The 21984-nt window shown below is 51.4% G+C and overlaps 1 protein-coding gene across 1 annotated transcript in view; it reads left to right on the top strand.

Annotated features, from left to right (window-relative positions):
- The first annotated feature begins 339 nt into the window (after nucleotides 1-339).
- LOC130253100 (gamma-aminobutyric acid receptor subunit gamma-4) overlaps nucleotides 340-21984 on the top strand; it is a 38767-nt gene continuing 17122 nt past the window's right edge. The window contains exons 1-3 of the mRNA XM_056491391.1: nucleotides 340-499; nucleotides 5391-5539; nucleotides 5721-5788. Coding sequence (XP_056347366.1) covers nucleotides 444-499; nucleotides 5391-5539; nucleotides 5721-5788 — 273 coding nt within the window. The 5' untranslated portion in view covers nucleotides 340-443. The remainder of the gene's footprint in view (nucleotides 500-5390; nucleotides 5540-5720; nucleotides 5789-21984) is intronic.

A 21984-nucleotide genomic window follows, 5' to 3' on the forward strand; every position in this document is an offset into this window, starting at 1 on the left:
TTAGCAATAATTACCCACTCCTTCTTTTTTTAGACAAACACCCCAACTGTTGTGCACGGGAAGAAGGAGGGGAGGAAAAAAAAAAAAATATATAGAAAAAAAAAAAAAAAAAAAGAGGCGAGCATTAAGAGAAATGAGAGAGAGGGGGAGCGAGCGCTCCTCCCGCAGCTGACGATGCTCGCTCCGCGGCAGATGCGCGGGTGCCTCCCGGCGCTGCCCCCGCCGGCGCTCAGCCCCGGGGCTGCGGGGGAGGCAGAGCCGCCCCAGCCCCTCCCCGTGCCCGGAGCGGAGCGGAGATGCCCAAGTTGGCGGGGCGGCGGGGCCGCGCGGGTGCGGGTGGCGGGGCCGGAGCGCGGCGCAGCGGGCAGCGGGGGGGCCCGATCGCCGCCCCCGGGCCGGCCCCGCGCTGAGCCGAGCCCCGCCGCTCCTGCACGGCCGCAGAGATGCCCCGCACCGTGCTGCTGCTCTGCCTGGCCCTCGGGCCGGTCCTGCGCGCCAGGTGAGTCCTCCTCTCCGCCTCGGTTTATCCGTCGGGGCGATGGGAAGGGGTTGGAGTCGCAGCTCCAGCCGGGGTTTTTTGGTACCTCCGTGCCCCGCAGCTGTTCCTTCCAGCGGGTCCCGTCGCGTCCTCTGCACCCCGGGCTCCCCCTCGGCGTGCCGGAATGGGGAGGACATCCCGTTTTCCACCCCGCCATCACCCCGCTGGCTAATCCTTCCAGGGCTGCCCGGAGCAGGAGCAGAGGGAGCTCGGCAGCTCCGGGGAGCTCCGTCCATCACCGGGGCATTTCCACGTGGAGTCGGGCTGCGTGGGAAGGAGCTCGCGTCCCCTTCCCCGCGCTCCGTGCCCCGAGCCCCCGCAGGGTGTGCAGCCTGGCAGCGGGAGGGCAAGGTGGGATGCTGCCCTGCCCTGCTCCACAGGTTGGCCGCAGGTCGCGGCTCTGGGTGCCCGGTGCCCGCCCGGTGCCCCGGGCAGGTGGCAGCGCTTTCCCAGGGCCAGCGGTTCGTAGCTCTTTTCTGTAAACAGCGGTGAAAGGGCCCACGCACAAGGGGGTTTCAAGTTTCTTTTTCTTTTTTTTTTTTTTTTTTTTTTTTTTTTTTTTTTTTTTTTTTCCCCCTACAATTCCTAGCCCTGCTGATGAGTTTAATGGCTAGATGGGGAAAGAACATGTTGTCAGCAGATTGTTACCCCCAGGGCTTGGGGGAAGAGGGATTTTACTGGCTGAAGCTAATTGGCAGAATAAGCCGCCTTAAAGCCGATCAAATCCCATTACAGATGCAGTCAGGGACAGGGAGCATGAATCCTGCTACTAATGGTCTGCCCTGCCAGTGCTGCCCGACCCCCGGGGTGGGCACTAAGTCCATCCCTGCCGTGGTCCTGCGTGGCTTGGCCTCCCCAGGGTCGAGGAGCAAGAGCTGCCCCACTGCTCCTGCCCTGACCCCCAGGCTCTGCCGTGCCCTGGCACAAAACCTCCCTGAGGAGATGCACGCAGGTGCCAGGGGCACTGGAGGGCTGAGAGGGGGGTGGATCCGTGGTGGTCCCGGTCCCTGTGCCCCTCTGTCCCTGCAGTGCATTGCCACTGCATTCTGAGAGGGTGAGTTGTGAGCTGCAGGATCACACGGAGGAGCAATTAAATCATGTATTCACATACCCTTGAGCAGGAATGTTCACCCCATAGCTGGCCCAGCCTCTCTCTGCCCAGTGCCTCAAGTCTGCCTCTGCCCTGAGCCCTGCTTTGCCAGGAGCACTGCCTGTGGAGGCTGGGGGGTGAGCATGATGGAGTGGGAGAGAAATCCTGCAAGGGGAGAAAAAGAGCAAGTTATATCAGAGTCTTGCTCTGCGTTCACTGCATTTTTCCTGGATGCAGTTGTGGAGGGTGAATCTCCTCTTCCCTATTGCTCATGGTAGGTGCTGGGGTGAGGAGCTCTGCTCGTGTGAGCAGAGCTGTGTGTGTGAGTTCTCCCACCACAAGCAGCACGACCCTTCCCCTGGTGCTGGAGCAGGCTGGATGCTTTTTGCCAGGTGATTCAGCACTCCCCAGATGGTGCCCCCAGCACAGAGGCTCATTCACCAGCGTTTCCCAGGGCACTGCCTGGGCTGGGACCAGGGCAGCCGACTCTGAGCCCTGGAGGCAGGATCCCTGCACAGCATCACACCAGATGCTGGGCTTGGCAGGTGGGGAAACTGCAGATTGAACCACTGGGGCTTCATGGAGTGTGTTGGCAGAGGTAAGAACATGTGAAATGGGTAGGGGGCAGTTAGAGCCCCCTGTCCTTAAACCCTCTGCCCGCTTCAAATTCAGTCATCTGCCTCAAGACCCCTGTGCTGACAATCCTAGGAGGCTTTGGGATGGGTGATGAGAAGGACACATTAGCTTGTGCTAATTAGAATTGACCACAGTGCTTTCCAACCAAGGGAAGTGTTGTTCTTGCATCTTGCTGCTCCCTTTTCCTTGGGAGCAGGGAAGGCTTTCAGCAGGGTTGGATACAGCCTGGGGATCTGCATCTGAGCCGGGAGGTTCCTGCCTCAGGGCCACCACCAGCTTGTGAATAACAGTGGGTGTGCATCCCACTCAAGCACCACCCTCTGCCCACCAGGCAAGGAGCAGAAGTGTCTCCAAGAGCTCGTGGCACATGTTGCTCTTCCCCTCGTCCTGCCAAGGGAACACCTTGTCAGATAGCTTGGGCACTGGGGGAGGCAGCCAGCCACCAGCCCTTCAGGTGACTTTCCCCAGCAGTGTGTTTGGAAGGCTCAGACAAACAGGTGTCTGTCTGAGTGAAAGGGAATTAGGGAGCTGAGGCACGGCTCTGTCCTGCTGTAATTCCACGGGTTACCCAGGGAGAATTGTCCAACCTCATCCACACACGTGAGCACATCTGAAAGGACACCTCCCTGCCGTGCCAGCCTCCTGCTCAGGGCACCAGCAGGAGCTGCCATGGCCCCAACTCCTCTCTCAAGATCAGGGATTTCCTTGCAACACCCCGAATTCTGCACTGCTGTCACCCCCCTGCCCACACTGTGGCTGTGTCCCAGCCCCTGGCTCTGCTCTGAGGAGGGTGTTCTGATGTCTCAACAAGCAGAGGTGAGGAAACACAGCTCTGCCTTTCCCCCTGGCTGCACACACACATGAGGACTGGCTGTCCCCTGTCACCAAGCCAGTTGCTCGGTGCCTGGAGATGGAGCTGCCAGGCCAGCAAGTGTTCACAGCACGTTGGGGATCTCTGCAGGTCTGCAGTGTGACATTTCCATCAGCAGCTGGAGGGGGGATGCACATGTCACCTTAATACCTCTGCTCTGCAAGAGATCTTGGGCTCTTCCCTTCTCAGTTTAAAGTGGGGCCGCCAAGAAGAGAGACTGGGGAGGAGGCAGTGGCTTGCATAGGGTGGCATGAGAGTTACACTCTTGACCAGCAAGGGTTGATGTGTGTCTGTGTGTGCACAGGCACTCAGGAAAAGCATCTTTTCTCCACCAAAAGCTGGCTTGCTTATGCTAAGATGGCTTAGTATGGTTTAGTCGACTAGGATTAGCTGCATTAGCAAAAAGCATATTTTTGGTAGTGTCCCTGCATCTGTGATAGGGATGTGACTCCCTGGAAATGCTACCCCAAGCCTTGGCATGCTAATCAGTGGCACTAAATGGGGGGAAATCAGAAGTCTGAGAGCAGGGCAAGCTCAGCCAGGGTTTGCTCAGCCCCCAAAGGGATGTTTCAGACTCTGCTGCAGCCTTACAGTTTCTCAGAGGACCAGGATTTTTGGCAGGGCAGGGACATGCGCAGAGTTCAGTGCTGGCAGGTGACTTCAAGTAAGGTCAAGGGAACACGGAGAAAATGTTTCTAGCGTAGCAGCTCCCACTTTGCCAGAGGCAGCTCTGGCAGCAAGGGCAAGCAGCTCGGATTGCGGGCGGCAGGAGCGGGGCCAGCCCCCGCTTTCAGCCCTGTGCCACCCTGGGGTGGGCTCAGGGTGGTCCCCCGGGTGCTGCAGAGCTCCCTGCTCGCGGAGAGAGCCGCTGGGATGGGGAAGCGCGTCCTGACAGCGCTGCTTAACACTCCTTAAGCGCGGTTAGGGAGTGCAGCGCAGTCAGACAGCAAACGAGGAGCTGATGTACCAACACCTAATGCGCGGCGGCAGGCAGCCAGCTGCGCGCAGCCCGGCCCTCGGCGGGGACGCGTCCCGGCGCGGGGAGACGCGGCGATGCTGAGACTTTCAAAGCGAGTTTTCCTCCGCCGTCTTGAAAGAGGAGCCGTCTGATAAATCGGCCGCAACGTGTCAATTTAGCGCTTTTTCACCCCCTCCGAGTGCCGCGCTCCCGGCGAGATGCGGTGCCCGCCGTGCCCGGAGCTGCGGGGCTCCAGCTGGGAAGTGTCAGCGCGGTGGCAGCTCCCGCTGTGAGACCCTCGATGTCGCCGGAGCAGGTGACACGCTGGCACGGCACAGGTCGAGTGGGAGCATCCCCTCCCGCGTACGGCTGTGTCACCCCGGGGACAGCCTTGTGGATGAGCTGCCCAGAGCTGCGGCAGGTGGTTAGAGTTTCCCGGGTGGACCTAATCTAATTACACAGGTTTAGGAAAACTCCTTTAGGAAAAGGGAGGAGTGAGAAAGGTTTAGAGAGGGCACGTTTGAAAGGCGGTGAGAGAAGCTGTCGCTAAGTGGATCATGTCCAAAGGAGGATGGATACGAGCTTTCCTTGCCTGGCTTGGAACTGGGAGACTGGGAAGATGGGACATCTTTAAATGGGAGCTCACGCCACAGGCTGGGGAGGAAGGGTTGGTGAGCGCAGGGAATGTGTTGTGGCAGGTCTTGGCCTGGAGGCAGAGGAGTTTGCATAAGGCTTTAATGTCCAGGGATCTGTGCAGGGCAGATGGCTGGGCTCCTGCCACGCCAGACCTGCACGATGCCTGCATGGTAGGTTCGGGCCTCTTTTCTCTGAAATGCATTTGTCTTGCTCCCCAAAACCACTGTTTTGTCACTGTCTCTTTCCTCAGAGGAAGCCTGCCTCAGGTGTCAGCAGCAGGCAGAGTAGTGGAGGTATTTGAGGTTAACAGGCAGCTCTGGCAGCAGGAGCTGCTGGGTGGGATGAGTGGGAAGGCAGGGAAAGCAGGGACTGGCTCCCACACCTCAGGGATGAGCTGTGTGCCTCCAAAGGGAGCTAAGGAGGAGGTGGAGCACTCCATGCTTGTCTTTCCCACTGGTGGCAAGGTCTGTGTATGCCAGGTGAGTTGTGTCTTCTTAGCAGTGTGGCTGAGAGGAGCTGCCTGAGCTCCTTGTGCTCTGCCTTTTATCCATGCTGCATCCTCCTCCTTTGGTGTCTCCAAACCACAGCTCTCCCCTGCTCCCAGGGAGTGCCAGAGAGCTGCCACAGCCACATCCCTTTGAGCCCTTTGTCTCTTCTCCAGGTGTGAGAGCACAGAGGAATACGATTACGACTACCCTAGCATCAGTAAAACCTGGGTCCTCACCCCCAACACGCAGGAGACTGATGCCACACAGATCCTCAACTCGCTGCTCAAGAACTATGACAACAAGCTGAGGCCTGACATTGGCAGTAAGTGTCCCCTGAAGCTCCCTGTGGCCACGGGTGGTGACCTGCCCTGGCTGTGTCTTGTGTTTTCCATGCTTTGGTGCCTGCTGTAGGTGGGATTTTTGTTGCCACACTCATCCCCTTGTTTTCATCCCTCTGCAAATCCTGGCCCCAGCTGATGGCACCTGTTTCTTGTTCTTTCCAGTCAAGCCCACGTTCATTGATGTGGATATCTACGTGAACAGCATCGGGCCCGTGTCTGTCATCCAGATGGTGAGTGCTGGCTCACAGTGTCCCCTCTGGCTGCCCCAGGGCTGTGCCAGGTTATCATGCTGGCTAGACGTGGTGTGAAGGTGGTGTTGCCATGAGAGGAGGTTTTCTTTCCCTTGGGGAGAGGTGCTGTGACCTGCTGGGAGCTGGAAAGACCTGACAGCATCCCAGGTCCTGCAGTGCCCTGGGTGAGCTCAGCAGCCTCCCACGGGTGAGGGCTCAGCAGAGGGATGGTGATGGTGGTGCTGCCCTTTGGTCTCTGCTGGCAATGGTGGCAGACACTTCTGCCTGGTGGCTTTGCCCTCTCCTCTCTGGGAAGTGTGTGAGCACAAGGATACTTAGGGCAAGGTGGAGCCAGGGCAGCGTGTCCCAGGAGGACTGACAGAGGTACCTGGAGATGTTTTCCATGGCAGTGGGAAATGTGGGTGCCCAGGGCTGGCCTGGGGTGCTGAGCAAGGGGAAAGCAGGGGGGGCCTCTGGTCCAAGGTCTCCACAGCATAGAACCTTAGAGAGATGCCAGGACTGTGATGATTTCTCCTCATGGCTCAGGAACCAGCAATACCCAGCTGTAGCAAGAGCTGTGAAAACACTTAACAGAGACACTCTTTGATCCAGAGAGCAACTGTTGAATATTTAATTTTCACAGGAAACTTCCAATATTATTATTATTACTATTATTATTATTATTTTCCCCTCAAAGTAATTTTTTTTCCTTTCCTAGCAAGGAACAAACCTGACTGCTCTCAGGTGTTGAAAGACTTCTCCAGTCCACTGGGCAGTGAGGTGGAGGGGGCAAAGGCAAGGTACAGGCAGGACAATTTGGCTTTTCTTGTTTCTCTCAATGCAAAACAGAGTAGGAACAAAACCAGCCCCCTTAAACTGGAGGGGGAAGAAAAAAAGTGATGAGCATATTATTTTTAGTTTCCAAAGTACAGAATTTCCAAGGAACAAAGCCCTCTGGGGATGGAGGGATGGTACAGTAGCTGTAGTACCAGTTCCACTCCGAGGAGCATTTTGAAGCAGCCCTTCTGGCCAGTCACCACCGAGGATGTGGCCCCAAGCTGCTCTGCTCACGAGCCACCAGATGGACACTCGCTCTCACAATGAGGAAACCATCAGGAGCCCCAGCAGGGGCAGCCTCCAGGCTCAAGATTTCCTTGCATTGCTCCATCGTGCCTGGTCTCCAGGAGAATCACACAGCCCGAGCTGTGTGGGTGTCACCCCTGGCTGCCAGCACGTGCCACGAGCCCCTGGGGCTGTGTGACCATGGAGCAAAGTGACACCAGAGCAGCAGGGCAGGGCTGGGTGTGCTCACCCCTCCAGGCACCCCTGTGCCTGCAGGTAGAGCACAGGGGTCATGTTCTGCTGGTTCTACCTGCTTTGCACTGCCCAAGGGTGTGCCAAGAAACTCACACAGAACCCAGAGCACATCCTCACCCTTGTCGTTCCCTCTGTCCTGGTTTGAAGGACAGGTGTCTGCCAATAAAGGCAGAAGCTTCTCTTTGAAATGGAGAATGTGAACCCCCTCCCTCCAAATTATTATTATAATTTTCAAATTAAGGGACTCTCAGGCAAAGATACGGGAATTAGGAAGAACAGTTCTTTACTAGGAAAATTAAAATAGAAATGCAGTATTACAAAGAACAATCCCAAACCCTGCCAGAGTCAGAATCCAAGCTGACACCCGTCAGTCAGTCAGGGTGTTGGCACAGTCCCATTCAATGGTGGCTGCATCCTCCTGCAGGGGCAGATGTGGTTCAGCTGGAGCAGTGCTCCTGGAGAAGGTGCAGTTTCCTCTGAAGGTGCAGGGATGATGTGGAAAGGTCTGGCTTTCCTCTGGAATCCAGTGGAAAGAAGGTCCCTTGGTGTCCCAAATCTCAGTTTTTATCTGGGTAGGAAAGGCTTGGCTCCTCCCCTGGCTGGAGCATCTCCCAGTGGGATGATGGAATTTTATCAGTCATGCCCTGGGACTCACTGGCCATTAACAGGAGATATCTCCTGGAGGGAGGATGGGCTGTGGGAAAGATAAAGATGATTGCCCAGCTGGTTTAAAGATGGCCCATGAGCAGATAATATGTGCCAGGAGATCAGGGTCACTGCCCCACCCGGCTGCAGCAGATGGGGACAGAATCCACATTTCTGGCACATTGCAGCCCAAGAAACCCTCTCATCCCTTTTCCTCACCCTTTTCCAGCCCTGCTGGAAGCTCTGCTCCCCTTGCTGTCAGGGGAGCACTGCAGAACCATGCAGTGGAAGCAGCAAAGAGTGGTTTCTAAAATCCAGTCTGCATCCAGAGTTCATCTTTCCTCCCAAACAGGGATACTGCTGCTAGGCTGGTTTCCTAAGAAACACAGCTTATGCCATGGTGATGGGGATGTGAGAACGTACGTACGTCCATCCCAGGCTTTCAGGATTTTGGATCTGCTGGGCTAACACCAGCCATAAATGGCTGCAGGTACAGGAGCTCCAAGCACATTCAGTATCTCTGGCATTTTTGGGAAAACAAGATGCCAGGCAGTGACAACAGCCACCCCCACCAAGGGGAATAGCTGTTGTATGAACTCAGCCCTTATTAGAGACCAGGAAATCATGTGGGAGAGCTCAACCCATGTGTTTAGCTTTTCCTAAAAGTCAGCAGAAGCTTTTTCTCTTCGTGAACAGAGGCTCCACAGCTGCACAGGACCCCTGGGGGCGCTGGCACTTGGAATTGCCAACATTGCAGGGCCCTGCTGGGGAAACTGCTGCCATGGGGCTGATCCACCCACCTGCAGCCTTCCCACCTGAGGAAGGGATTGCTGTGGGAATGGCACAGCCAGGAGCTGCTCAGGCAGGGAGGAAACTGCTCAGTGTGGACAGTTTTGAGGGGTTTTGTTGCATCAGTCACAGCTGGCTGTGCTGTCCCTCTGAAGTGCCTTGGTGCTGCCAGTCCAGGGGTCCCTGTGGGGTCCCAGCAGTCACCTGTGATCTTGAGACACCTCCATAGGACACCCCAAGTTGGCTCTCTAGGGATATCTCTCCTTCCTTGTTCCTTTAGGTAACTTCTTAACCTTGAACCTGTGATGCCCTTGAACTTTGAAACCTCTTCCCATGACATTAAAGGTACTAAGGGCAGCTAGACCTAGGTCTCAAAGCCTCATATTTCTGCTCCCTGTACCCTGAATATTTCCCCCTGCTCATGGGAGAGGCTGCATCCTTCTACATGACCTCCTGAAGCAAGAGGAAAGGGCAGTGACAAAGCTGCCACAGTGTCACCTCTAGACTTGGCTGCTTCACCCAGTTGTTTTGTGTTTGTTTGCTTTTCCATGCTGATGCAGTGAATTAAGTCATTCTGTGGGTTGTGCCAGCCCCTGGCAGGCTGGCATCACACATATGATGGATGGTCTTTGCTGGGGACATGTCATTCCCACTCTGTCCCTGTTGACAGAGCTTCTCCCAGCCTCAGAACCTCTGCCCTCTCCCAGCTGCCAGGCCCACCCCACGTGCCTCATCTTTCCTTTTCCCCACACACAACCTGAGGAAATGCACATTTCCAAGGGAAAGGAGCTAGAATTTGTCTCAGAGCTAGATGTCTCTTGAGCCCATGGTGACATTTCACTCTGCCACAGACAGAGAGGCTTGTGTAGGCTGGAAGGTCCACTGGAGGGGAAATGTCCCATTGATCTCTTTTAGGTGCATTGCCATGACAGCGCCTTACGTAAATATTTCCCTCTCACATAGGCTGGGTAGAAGACAAAAAACCAAGTTCTGCTTCTAAGAGATACAGCAGCATTGCTGTGGCTGTTAGCTTGGACCACTGTGGGCTATAAATCTGCAGCTGAAGGTTAGAGGATGGCCTGACACTCTGCTGGAGTAGAATTCTCCAAGTTCAGCAGTCTGGTTTAAATACTGTTCTCCTGTGATCCCCTGCTCTCCCTCAAAGGGTTAATGACTCATGGCTGTCTTCATCCTGCTGGTGCTCTGTGAGGATTGGAAGCTGGCCCTGTGCAGCCACTGCCCAGCCTCCAAATGATAAATCATGTCAGGATACAAAACTGATTCCGGTCCTTAAAAATGAATAGGTGATTTGAAAATGCCCTGTGCTGGGTGTGAATGCTGCGTCTCTCTCATCCATCACTTGTCATAAATAACATTAACATTCAGGAGTCAGCAGAAGGTGGGCAGGTTTGGAGCAGGAAGAAATGTAAAGTGATTTCCTGATATCTTTTGTACACCAGAATGGCAGTCTTGTCTCCCTTTGAGGTGGCAGGGCAGGTTTTATTCTCTCTTCCCTGGGGGAAGGACCCTCTGTGCCCTCCAAGCAAAACGTGACAGTGACCAGAAAGAGCTGGAAGATGTTTCAATGATGAGCAGTGGGACAGGGGGAAAGTGGGACCATCCCTTCCCAACCCCCTGAACCTTTAGGTGGGATGGGACACTGGGCACTTCTCAGGGTGGTGGGAAGCTGTGTTTGCACCATCAGGGGAAGGATGCCCAGGGCCACCAGCCCCTCCAGAGCTCTGGCTGCTGCTGAGCAGCCCCTGGAGCCAAGTGAGCTCTCACCCACAGTGCTGCAGCTTTCCAAGCTGTGCCTGGAGCTGGCTGCCCAGTTAGAATCACATTAACACAGTGTTGAGATGTCCCTGGCTCATCAGAAGCTCAGCCTGATGCAAAGACCCACCTTCATTCTACAAGTATGTTTTGGGAGAAGGTGCCAGGGAGGGTTGTAGCAGCGTGGAGTCAGGGAGGAGACTTTGGGTTCAAATTTTTTGCTGACTGGTTGTTTGCTGGAGGGATTTGCTGCTGGTTTTGTTTTGTAATGGCTTTATAGCTATAGATTATAGCTTTAACTGGTGTCAAGGGCACCTAGAGCTCTGGATCACCTTCCTTTGGGGATGCTTAACTCTCAGGAAATGATGCTGTAGAAGTAAAGCAGGTGCCAGCTATTGGGACTGAGCGTCTTTCAGTGTCCCTGAAGCATCCATGAGGGACAGTGTGGCTGAGAGGGGGAGAAGTGCTTCTCCTCTGAGCTTGGAGATGGAGCAAGTCTTGCCTAGAGCTTCTCAGATTCCTCCCAGAGGCCAGAGCTGAATGTCCTTTTCTTCCTTTCTTACACAAAACCATGCATGAGGCTCGAGGAGCCAAAGACTCAGAGCATGGTCCTGACTGTGTACCCTCCTGGCAAAGGTGAAGGGAGACTTTTCCATCATCCAGGGACCTGCCTTGGTTGCCTGCTTCAATGTTTGGGGTCAGAGGCATTGCAGTAAGGGCCAGTTTGGGTGCTGAGGACTCCTCTGTTTGCCATGTGTGGGGAGATGCCCTTGTGTGCCAAATTTTGTAGCAAAACAGAGCGACAGCTCTCCTGCTGGTGTTGTACACCACTTCAATCTCGTTACTTAATGATAATAAAGATGGAAAGAGCAAAATTGGCCTCCATCATTCACCAGGGGCCAGATTCTGCTGTCTCAGAAGTGCCTGTGATTTCCAGCGGGGTTTCTGAGCTCCTATCTCAATTTTTACAGCAAATTGTTTTCTTATCTCTGCCTGTGAGTGGGGGGCTGGAACCTGAAGAGGGTGATATGTCCAAATAGAAGTGTTGGCTATTCCCCCCTTGCCTCTCCAGGAAGGAGATGCTGCACAATATTAAATTAATAATGCTCTGCTTGGCTACATTAGTTACCATGCAACACACTCACGAAATTGAGGGTGAAAAACATATTTTCCCACATCTGGAGTACTGCATAAAGCATTTAATAGATTTGCACACAGGGTGCATTTGTGCAAAAACTGTGAAAAAAGGGGGAGGGAGGGAAGAGGGAAATGTTTATTCGTTATCAGCTGATGAATAATTAATTTACAAACATCATCTTGTTACATATAAATTAAATCCTCATTTGACACACTTTATAATTTAGAAGCATAAGCCCAGCATGAATGAAGAGAACCCCCCACTGACTCCTTTCATGTAAATCCCGAGGAGGCAGGGAGGGTTGGCTTTCAGAGTTAAAGCTGACAAGGGGTAGAGCTTAGGGAGGGGGCTGATGTGGCAGAGAGAGCTCGGGGACCTCGGGCACTTTTTGCTCGTGGGGAGATGCTGAGAGGGGCAGGGAGGCTGTGGGTGTGTGCAGAGCCCTTTCCCAAGGATTGCTGCTCCACACTCAGAGCTGCCTGAGCTGCTGGATCGCTGCTCTGTGAGCAAAATCCTCACTGGTGCTGCCTTATCAGAGAGAGCAGAGAGGACTGAAGGGCTGAGCTGCCCCAGCAGCAGGAACAGAGAACCCAGGGAGGGCAGCAGGGCTCTCCAGGAGCTAAACCACCCTTGTGGAGAGCCCTGGGGCAGCTGGAGGCTGGGGATGCTGAGCCACATCCTAAAAAAGTGCTGTGTTGGAAGTACAGCCCTGGGTGACTGTCCTGCTGCAAGGCTTGGGTTAATTCCTTCCTTTCTCCCTGAAAGACGGGAAACCAAGACCAGTAATAATTGTCTGGCTCTAAGGAACACTTAAGTCTTGATTATACTTAGCTTTGGCTGCTTTGGAATAAGTAGGAAGGAAATGAATTGAAAATGGCACACTGTTTAAAATGCTCCACTGTGTTCCTCTGGAGCACAAGATAAGCCTATAGGTAAAGGAAATTTGCTACCTCCCCCCCTCCTTTCCTGATAATAATAGGTTCCAGCGGTTGCACAGCACTTCTCAACTGAAAGGACTTAAAAATCCTTCACAAATCATCTGTCTGGGAGGCAGCAGCCCAGATGCAGCCACTTTAGGGTGGATTGCAGTGCCTAGAGCACACTGCAGAGCTGTGCCAAGGCTGCACGCTCCCCTTGGCTGCCCAGTGTGCAGGAGAGCTGGTCACCAGCATCAGTCTGGTGAGGTTCTGCAGGACACACTCGTGGCTGGGCTGGGTTTGGTCCTGATAATAATGTGGGACAGAAATTTAAAGTGTTGGGCGATGGGTGTTGTTCACTAACAGCCCCAGTGTTCTTGTGGCTGTTATTTTCCATGCCTGAGTGATGGTTTGGAGCTGCCAGTGCTGTATTTATTACATCTGCACAAATACCTGTGTGCTTGGAGAGTGCTCACATCTGATTCCTTGATGTTCAGGAGCAGTCACTGTCCCTCATCCTGGTATTCACACAGCAGTGAGGGCAGGTGCAGGAGGGGCAGCAGCTCTCCCCATGAAAAGTTTGTTCTTCCTTATAAACCCCCCATCCCCTGAGGCCACAGAGGAATGACACCAACCACGTGTGACTTGTGGGACAAACCATGGGCTGCAGCAGAAGGTCTAAAGAAATAAATAAGTTTCTCCCATCCTAAACATATCCCAAGAGCTTCCAGAAGTGTCAAAGTTTGCTTCCAAAACGGAAAAGAGCTGATTTATTCACTATGAATAATTCAGCCAGCTCCTTTTATTATCCAGAACATACACTAATCCCCTCCAGATATTTTCTGTGTGACATCCATGTTGGTATTTTATTTACAGGCTGTGCAGAAAACTCAAGGAGTCTGTTATCAGGCAAGACGAGTGAAAAGCTGGAGGTTTACATCTGAAATTTGGAGCTAAATAAAACATGAAAATCTGGACAGTGGCCTCCTGGGGGCAGGGAAAGCGCTTTTCCTCGGAGGCATTTCTGGAGAGCAAAGCCCTAAAGTTAATTAACATCTGTGCTCGCAGCCTGGTGCTAAATGGGGAATGTGGTTGTACTTAAAGGTTTCTTAAAGTGCAGCACCAGTGCTGGCACACAGGTGCCTCCTGCAGCTCGGGCAGCCTCTGGCCCTCGGGCAGCACGGGAGAAATCAACATCCATAATGAAGTAATCGGCTCCCGTAAATTCCTTCACAGATCCCATTTCCGCCCCTCTGCTGGCAGCAGTGACTCAATCCCTCATTCATTTTGTGCCAGCCTTTGGAGGAAACTCGAGTTTCTTCAGCTGGGCTGAGTGCAGAAAAGATTTGTTCATCCTGAACCTTTGCAGGCAGCCTGGGAAGGATGCTGCCAGTGGGTGCTTCCCAAGGAGCAGCTGTACCTGACCTGAGAGCATCAATTCCTCAACCTCACCCACAGAAAATTTTTCTACAGTCTGGGGTCACAGCAGCTGCACCTGGTCCCTGTTTTCCAGAGGTTTCTGCCAGCAGTGGGACTCCCTGCTTGTTAAAGGGTGTCCTGGTTTGAAGGACAGATGTCTGCCAATAAAGGCAGGAGCTTCTCTTTCAAATGGAGAATGTAAACCCCCTCCCTCCAAATTATTATTATAATTTTCAAATTAAGGGGCTCTCAGGCAAAGAGATAGGAATTAGGAAGAACAGTTCTTTACTAGGAAAATTAAAATAGAAATGCAGTATTACAAAGAACAATCCCAGCCCTGCCAGAGTCAGAATCCAAGCTGACACCCGTCAGTCAGTCAGGGTGTTGGCACAGTCCCATTCAATGGTGGCTGCATCCTCCTGCAGGGGCAGATGTGGTTCAGCTGGAGCAGTGCTCCTGGAGAAGGTGCAGTTTCCTCTGAAGCTCCAGGGATGATGTGGAAAGGTCTGGCTTTCCTCTGAGATCCAGTGGAAAGAAGGTGCCTTGGTGTCCAAAATGTCAGTTTTTATCTGGGTAGGAAAGGCTTGGCTCCTCCCCTGGCTGGAGCATCTCCCAGTGGGATGATGGAATTTTATCAGTCATGCCCTGGGACTCACTGGCCATGAACTGGAGATATCTCCTGGAGGGAGGATGGGCTGTGGGAAAGATAAAGATGATTGCCCAGCTGGTTTAAAGCTGGCCCATTAGCAGATAATATGTGCCAAGAGATCAGGGTCACTGCCCCACCCGGCTGCAGCAGATGGGGACAGAATCCACATTTCTGGTCACATCAACCCAACACAAATAGCCACTTTTGCAGTGCCCAGGGGAATCTCCTCACTGGTCTGTGGCCCAGGCTGGAGGGATTTTGTTGCATTTTAAGGCTATATGAGTGGCAAAAAGGACAATGCAACATAGTTCCTTGTGAAATGGAGAAGCAAGAGAGAGAAAGAGCTTTATTTTAAGAAACACTACACATACATATAGGGTAGTTCGTGTAAAACAAAATAGAAAAACTCATTGGTCAAAGAAGGCAACACTTCTTTGAAAACTTGTCTCTGTGGAAAATATCACGTAGCACACATCTTCAGCAAGTGTTTAATCATTGTTTTAAGTTTTTGTCCTTGGGCAGCCCGAGAACAAAGCTGCTCTCTTGATTCCCATCCCAATGACAGGATTTCTCTGCCCTGGCCACCCTGGCTGCTGGCTCTGAGTTTAGCAGGGCATTAAAAGAGGCTTTGCTGTGATCCAGAGGCTGCTTTGCTACACAGTGGGAATGCACTGGTGGGGATCCTTTAGTCTGTCATTCTCCTCTGCAGACACCCAAATCCACCTCAGTAGTGCTGTAAAGGCAAGGAGAAGAAGCAGAGGAGCAGAGTAGAGGGGTGGGAAAAACTTCAGGGAGTTAGGCTGGTTGTTCCTACAGCCATAGGGGTGAAGTTAAGATGATAACTGGATGTGTTGGGTTGATGTGGCCAGAAATGTGGATTCTGTCCCCATCTGCTGCAGCCGGGTGGGGCAGTGACCCTGATCTCCTGGCACATATTATCTGCTAATGGGCCATCTTTAAACCAGCTGGGCAATCATCTTTATCTTCCCACAGCCCATCCTCCCTCCAGGAGATATCTCCAGTTCATGGCCAGTGAGTCCCAGGGCATGACTGATAAAATTCCATCATCCCACTGGGAGATGCTCCAGCCAGGAGAGGAGCCAAGCCTTTCCTACCCAGATAAAAACTCAGATTTTGGACACCAAGGTACGTTCTTTCCACTGGATTCCAGAGGAAAGCCAGACCTTTCCACATCATCCCTGGACCTTCAGAGGAAAGTGCACCTTCTCCAGGAGCACTGCTCCAGCTGAACCACATCTGCCCCTGCAGGAGGATGCAGCCACCATTGAATGGGACTGTGCCAACACCCTGACTGACTGACGGGTGTCAGCTTGGATTCTGACTCTGGCAGGGCTGGGATTGTTCTGTGTAATACTGCATTGCTATTTTAATTTTCCTAGTAAAGAACTGCTCTTCCTAATTCCCATCTCTTTGCCATCTCTGAGAGCCCCTTAATTTGAAAATTATAATAATAATTTGGAGGGAGGGGGTTTACATTCTCCATTTCAAAGAGAAGCTTCTGCCTTTATTGGCAGACACCTGTCCTTCAAACCAAGACACTGGGTGATTTTCATTTGGTTCATGGAAAGAAAAGCTTTGCCCACTGCTCTGGTGGGGATGCAAAGCATGGCTGGTTCCAGCACAGCCACCCTAAAAACCTGCCCTGCAGATCCCCAGGCTGTGCTCATGGACAGGGCAGGAGGCCTGTGTGTGATCCAGGTACTGATCTGTGCTCTGACCCTCATTAAATTGATTCTTCCACGTCAAAGGGAGAGCACTGCTGTGTCAAATTTGAGAGATTTATAGACTCTGAGCTGTACCAATACTTGTCACTCAGTGGGCTGAATTATTTTTAAGGCAGAGTTGATTTATCTGAACTGAAGGCTTTAGATGTCTCTGCAGGAGAGGATAGGATATTTCAGGTGTGTGAGAATCAAGTCAAAGAGCTGGTCATAGGCCGAGGTTTGAGGCCAAGCTTTCTGGTCTAGGGCAAAAAGCAGCATCATAGAAGAGATAGGCTCATTCTCCCCTCCCACTTGGGACAAATAGCCAGAATTCTTCAGCATTTCCAAGGAGAAATGGGTTCAGGGACAATCAAAACATTTACATTTGGTTTCATCAGATTGTTTTGATTTGCTCTTCATATGGTGATAAATTGTGTCCTGCGTAAGTAAAGCAAGAAAATGAGTATTTGGAAATAAACGTCAAAGTGAAGTGCATCAACTAGATAAGGGCAAAACGAAATATTTTGTTAGCTTACTGAAGAAAAAGAAGTTTTTGAATGAAATTATAAGGTTGAGGTAATTCATTTTAGGGTTTGACAATTTTAATTTATTTTCAGCAAAACTTCGTATTTTTTTTTCCAGCAGAAATCAGTTCTATTTATTTCCTGCATTCCCAGATGAAGCCATCCTACCATTTCCCTTAAAAGGCTGCTGTGAAATCTGCCTGCTATAAATGTGCCACAAAATGGAGAGCATTTCTCAGAAATCAGTGGTTGTGGGTGACCACAATCAATGTGCTTCAAGGACCTCTTCATGCCTCAGTGCTGAAGGCAGAATATTCTGATTATGGCTCCCATCTCCATGCACAGGAAGGGTTTAATTGCCCATGGTACAAATTGGAAGTGAGAAGACAGAGTGAGCCTTCCTGGGGCTTTGCTTCTCCTCACATCTCCTCCAAACCTCCACACTCTGCCCTGGAGTCTCTGTGGCTCCAGCTTGGTGCCTGTCACAGTAGATTTGTTCTTATGGTCAGTGAGTGGCCAGGTGGACCCTGCAGCCACTCCACACCAGCACTGCTGACTGCCCACAACTCCCAATTCCCAGTTCCCAGCTTTCCCAAGCCCCAGAGGGAGCATTCTGTGCTTGGGGCACTGTGGGTGGGGGAATAAAGGGGCAGGATGGCTGGGCACCCTTGTGTGTCCATCTCCACGTCCAGAGATCTTTGTGATGAGGATCTGTGTGCTTGTTCCCCGACCTGCAGCTGGCCAGGGATGGCTCCAACCTTCTGATCAGCTTTGCTCAACAGGAGAATTGCAGGTGGTGTAAAGGCTCCCCCCAGGCAGATGCACGTGGGAGGTGTGAACCAAAACACTCTGGAGTGTGGGTGGGGGAACACCTTGTCTCCATGTGCCTGGGGAACAGGGGAGGTCAGAGCAGGGATTCTCCAAATGCTGGAAGCTTTGTTTCTGGCAGCTCCCCTCAATCAGCTTCTCTCTCCCTCGGAATTTGGCACCTGTGATGCCTCCCACACTCCATTGTGGCCTTTGGTCTGTCATTCTCCTCCACAGACACCCAAATCCACCTCAGCAGGGCTGTAAAGGCAAGGAGAGGAAGCAGAGCAGCAGGGTAGAGGGGTGGGAAAAACTTCAGGGAGTTAGGCTGGTTGTTCCTACAGCCATAGGGGTGAAGTTTAGATGAAAACTGGGTGATCTTCATTTGGTTCTTGAAAAGAAAAGCTGAAGGCAGAGAGACCTGTAACATTCAAGATAAACCATTTCCTTCCTTGATGTGGCATGTCTGGGGATTGCAGCCTTAAGTCTCTCACATGAATCTGCAGCCTGTGAGAAGGCACAAAGGGCCCTGGTTCCTCTCTCTGGATCAGCAAGAGGGGGGATGAAAATACCTCTGTGTTGCTGCTCTCACAAAAAGCCAAACCAAGTCCAGGTGTGAGATTTTGGAGCAGTTAAAGATGTGCTGTCCAGCTCCTGGGAACTTTGGACTAAGCCAAAGATCCCAAATTTGTTTGGTTTCCTTCTGTGTATGATTTTGGGATGTACAAGATCTGCCAGAATATTTCTTACAGAGCCTTGATCTTTTTCCCCACTTCCCAAAGTTGTTCTGAAGTCATTGGGGGGAGCTGGGGAAGGTTGAGTCTCAAAGGAGGCATCAACAGCAGGCAGAGACTGTACAAAACAGTTGGGAGCTGGAAAAAAAAGGCTGGGAATATTGATCCCTTGTTCCTGAGGAGAGTCATTTGCACCCAGCAGCTGCCATGGGAAGTGAGCAGCCCTCAGGAGCAGAGCCCAGCAGGTCCTGCTTGCCCAGGGCTGGTGACCTGAGTGCCAAATCACCTCCTCCCTTGGCCTGAAGTGTGGCTGTCTGCCTGGAGAGGAAAACCAGCTGGCCTGGTAACCCCTCTGCAACTGCACCCAGCTGCTTTGCCCTCCCAACAGGGGAGGCAGAGAGAAACTGTTCTTTTTCTGCAGCCTGATTCGTTTTTCCCAGCTGCTTTCCACAGCCTGGTGCTCCCTCAAAATCTTATTAGGCTGGGCTGTGATTGTGTGGTGGCTTGAAAAGAACTGTGAAAGGAAAAACAAAGTGAGGAAGAGAGAAGGAATATCCAGGAACTGGCAGGGCAAAGAGATTGGTGGTAAACACAGCAAGGGGGCATGAGAGACAACATGAAACAGATTTCCTTGAAAGAGCTGGTGAAGCAGAGTACACTGTTCCCATCTCCTTCTTCATCTGGGGCCAGCAGAGAACAGGGTCAGGAGTGAGGGCACAAACTGCTCCCCTTTTGTGAGACCAGAACTTCCTCAGATGTTTTGAGTGTCCTCTTTTTTTGCCTTGGGGGTGAGAATTAAACAGGGATTTATAGAGGTGTTTTTTCTCCTGGCCAATACAGGCATTCCCATGCCATGGGTGCCATCCCAGGGATTTGGGTGCACTGTGCTTTCCCAGCCCAGTTCTGCTGCAAGCCCAAGGTGGTGTGACAGAGCTCAGTGTTGTTGGCAGTGAGTGGCTCTCTCAGAGCAGGGCAGCAGCAGCTGCTCCCCCAGTCCTGGGCAGGGTTGGACTGCCCATCCCAGTGTTTCATTTTGGTCACAGTGGTGGCACGGGAATGGGAAATGCAATTAAAGAAATTCCAGCTTCTCATCTGAATCTTGTCAAGCTGTTCTGCAGGAGCTGTCCTGGGGAGTTAATAGTACACAGTGAGGTTTGTCTTCCAGCTCTTCCCAAAGAAATTTCCTTTTGTCTCCTCAAATTCCCCATGAGCCAGAAGGACAAATGAACAAAAGCACCTGCCCAAAGTGCAAAATATTCTCCTCCAATTATCCCATGTGCTTCCATCCTCACCTCTTCTCTCTCCCCTCATGCTTTCTTCCCCCTGCACAAAGTTCCTTTAATCCCAAACTTTGTTGGGAGCAGTTAAGCATTTAGCAGTGAGGTGTGACATGAAGACAAGGCTTTGGACAAACCTGGCTTTGCTCCACCCAGGGATTTTCCAGAGATTGTGGAAACTGTGCTGCATCTTTGTTTGCATCAGAAGGTGCTTCCACGTGACTTTGCACCCTGACCATGTCCTGTCCTGAGAGTGGAGGAAAAAATCAAACTAAAAGGAGGTGGCTCCTTCCCTGAGGTGCTTTGTATAATATTTAGTGAAGTGCTCAGTACCTTTCTCTTTAATCAATTCTTCCCCATCTGCATAGAGCATCCCGTGTCCACATCTCTGCCTTTCCAGTAATAACCTCGTCAGGGACAGTGCAGACAGACTTGTGCTTCTGCAGAGCAGAGTCTGGCTGATGTCATGTCTCGCCTCAAGGACTTTCCTGGCTCCTCTGGGTAATGGCTGTTAACAGATGCTAAAACACACACACGTGTAGGTCTCACAGGGAGAGGCTCCCTGTGCCAGCCCCTGTTCCCGTGGAAAGAGGAACAGGCACCCTGGGGCTGCATGAGAGGAGATAACATCACTGCAGGGCAGGAAGAGGATCATCTCTGAAGAAAGGATTTGGGGTGGTTGGCTGTCAGGAGACATTTTTGGTGTCCCCACCTGCACATCCATGGCAGGAATGGGCAGAGGTGTGGGGGAACAGGCAGGTAGGGATCTCAGAAGGCAGCAGGGTTTTGAAAGCTCTGTCCAGTTCCCATCTGCCAGCTCCAGGGGTGAGCAAGCTGTGGCTGGGGGAGTTTGCAATCCACAGAGCAGCATTTATAGCATGACTTGTTTGACAGCTCCTGGCACGGGCACAGGACACGGAGATGGTTTTTAATAGCACGTTTGTATTATAAAAAGAACTCTGTTTCAGCTGAGATTCCCTGGACAGAGGCGAAAGACATTCAGGCAAGGACAGCACTGCTGGTGCTGCTGCAGGAGTGAAACAGATGGGAAGTTCAGTGTGTCACCTTGAAAACACAGATCATCACAGCTCTGCTCCTGCTGTCCTTGAGAGCTCCCCCAGTCACTCCAGCACCGTGCCCAGAAACCTCTCTGGGGTCTGGTTTGGAGGGAACAGGACCTTGGAAGTGGAGTTAAAGTTATATTTTCGTTCTTTTGGTCTTGGTGTTGGAGAGACAGATCTCACCCAGAGCAGGGACATGGAGGTGTTCACAAACGAGGTGTCCCACACTACTGATGGGAGAACTGGGAGGAACTGGACGCTGCCAAACCAGTCCCTGAAGTGGTTGGTGTTGGGCACAGCAGGTGCTGTTGGTGCCTGTCCCCTCTGCTCAGAGAGGGCTCACACATCATGTGTAGAGCACATTCCTGCCCACCAGCTGTGGGGACAAGAAGTGGTGCAATCAGATGTCAAGGATATATTCTATATCTACATCTACATCTACATCTACATCTATATCTATATCTACATCTATATATATCTATATCTATATCTATATCTGTATCTATATCTATATCTACATCTATATCTATATCTATATCTATATCTATATCTATATCTATATCTATATCTATATCTATATCTATATCTATATATATATCTATCTATATATATATCATATATCCATATCTATATCTATATATATATCATATATATAATATATATCATATATCTATATCTATATCTATATCTATATCTATATCTATATCTATATATATATATATATATATCTATACCTATACCTATACCTATATCTATACCTATACTTATACCTATATCTATATCTATACCTATACCTATATTTATACCTATACTTATACCTGTATCTATATCTATATCTATATCTATATCTATATCTATATCTATATCTATATCTATATCTAAGCTATATCTATATCCTAACTGTATTCTAAAATACTGTTATCTTATTTAGGTTATTTATTTAGTCTTGAAGGCATCTCCAGACTTTTTACTATTGTTGAATGTGTTCTCTGGGATGTGGAGACAGATGTGTGGTGCAACCCAGGATTTGCCTGGGATGTTTGCAGGCTGGGAGGGTGAGTGGGGTGTCCTGGAGAGGAAAATGCTCACCTGTGGAGGGCTGTGAGGCTGTGGATGTGCTGAGCACAGCTGTGTCTGAAGAGGGAGACTGGAGAAGGAGCTTTCTGGCTTGCTTTGACCTGCACAGAGTGTCCTACCAGCCCTTGAAAGAAAAAGAGTCTCCTCCAAGAAAGAACTTCTGAGAATTTCCTGAATTGCAGCATCTCCAAGAGTGTGCCTGTAATATTTGCTTTGCTTGGCTGCATGATTGACAGCATGGACACATCAGATTCACATCAGAGCACCTGAAATGCTGTCCCTGCTTCCCAGGAAAGCAGCTGCTTTATTGGACTGCAGTGAGAGATTTGCTTGGAGGGGGAGAGG

Source organism: Oenanthe melanoleuca, chromosome 4A (assembly GCF_029582105.1).
Source record: "Oenanthe melanoleuca isolate GR-GAL-2019-014 chromosome 4A, OMel1.0, whole genome shotgun sequence".
Taxonomy (NCBI): domain Eukaryota; kingdom Metazoa; phylum Chordata; class Aves; order Passeriformes; family Muscicapidae; genus Oenanthe; species Oenanthe melanoleuca.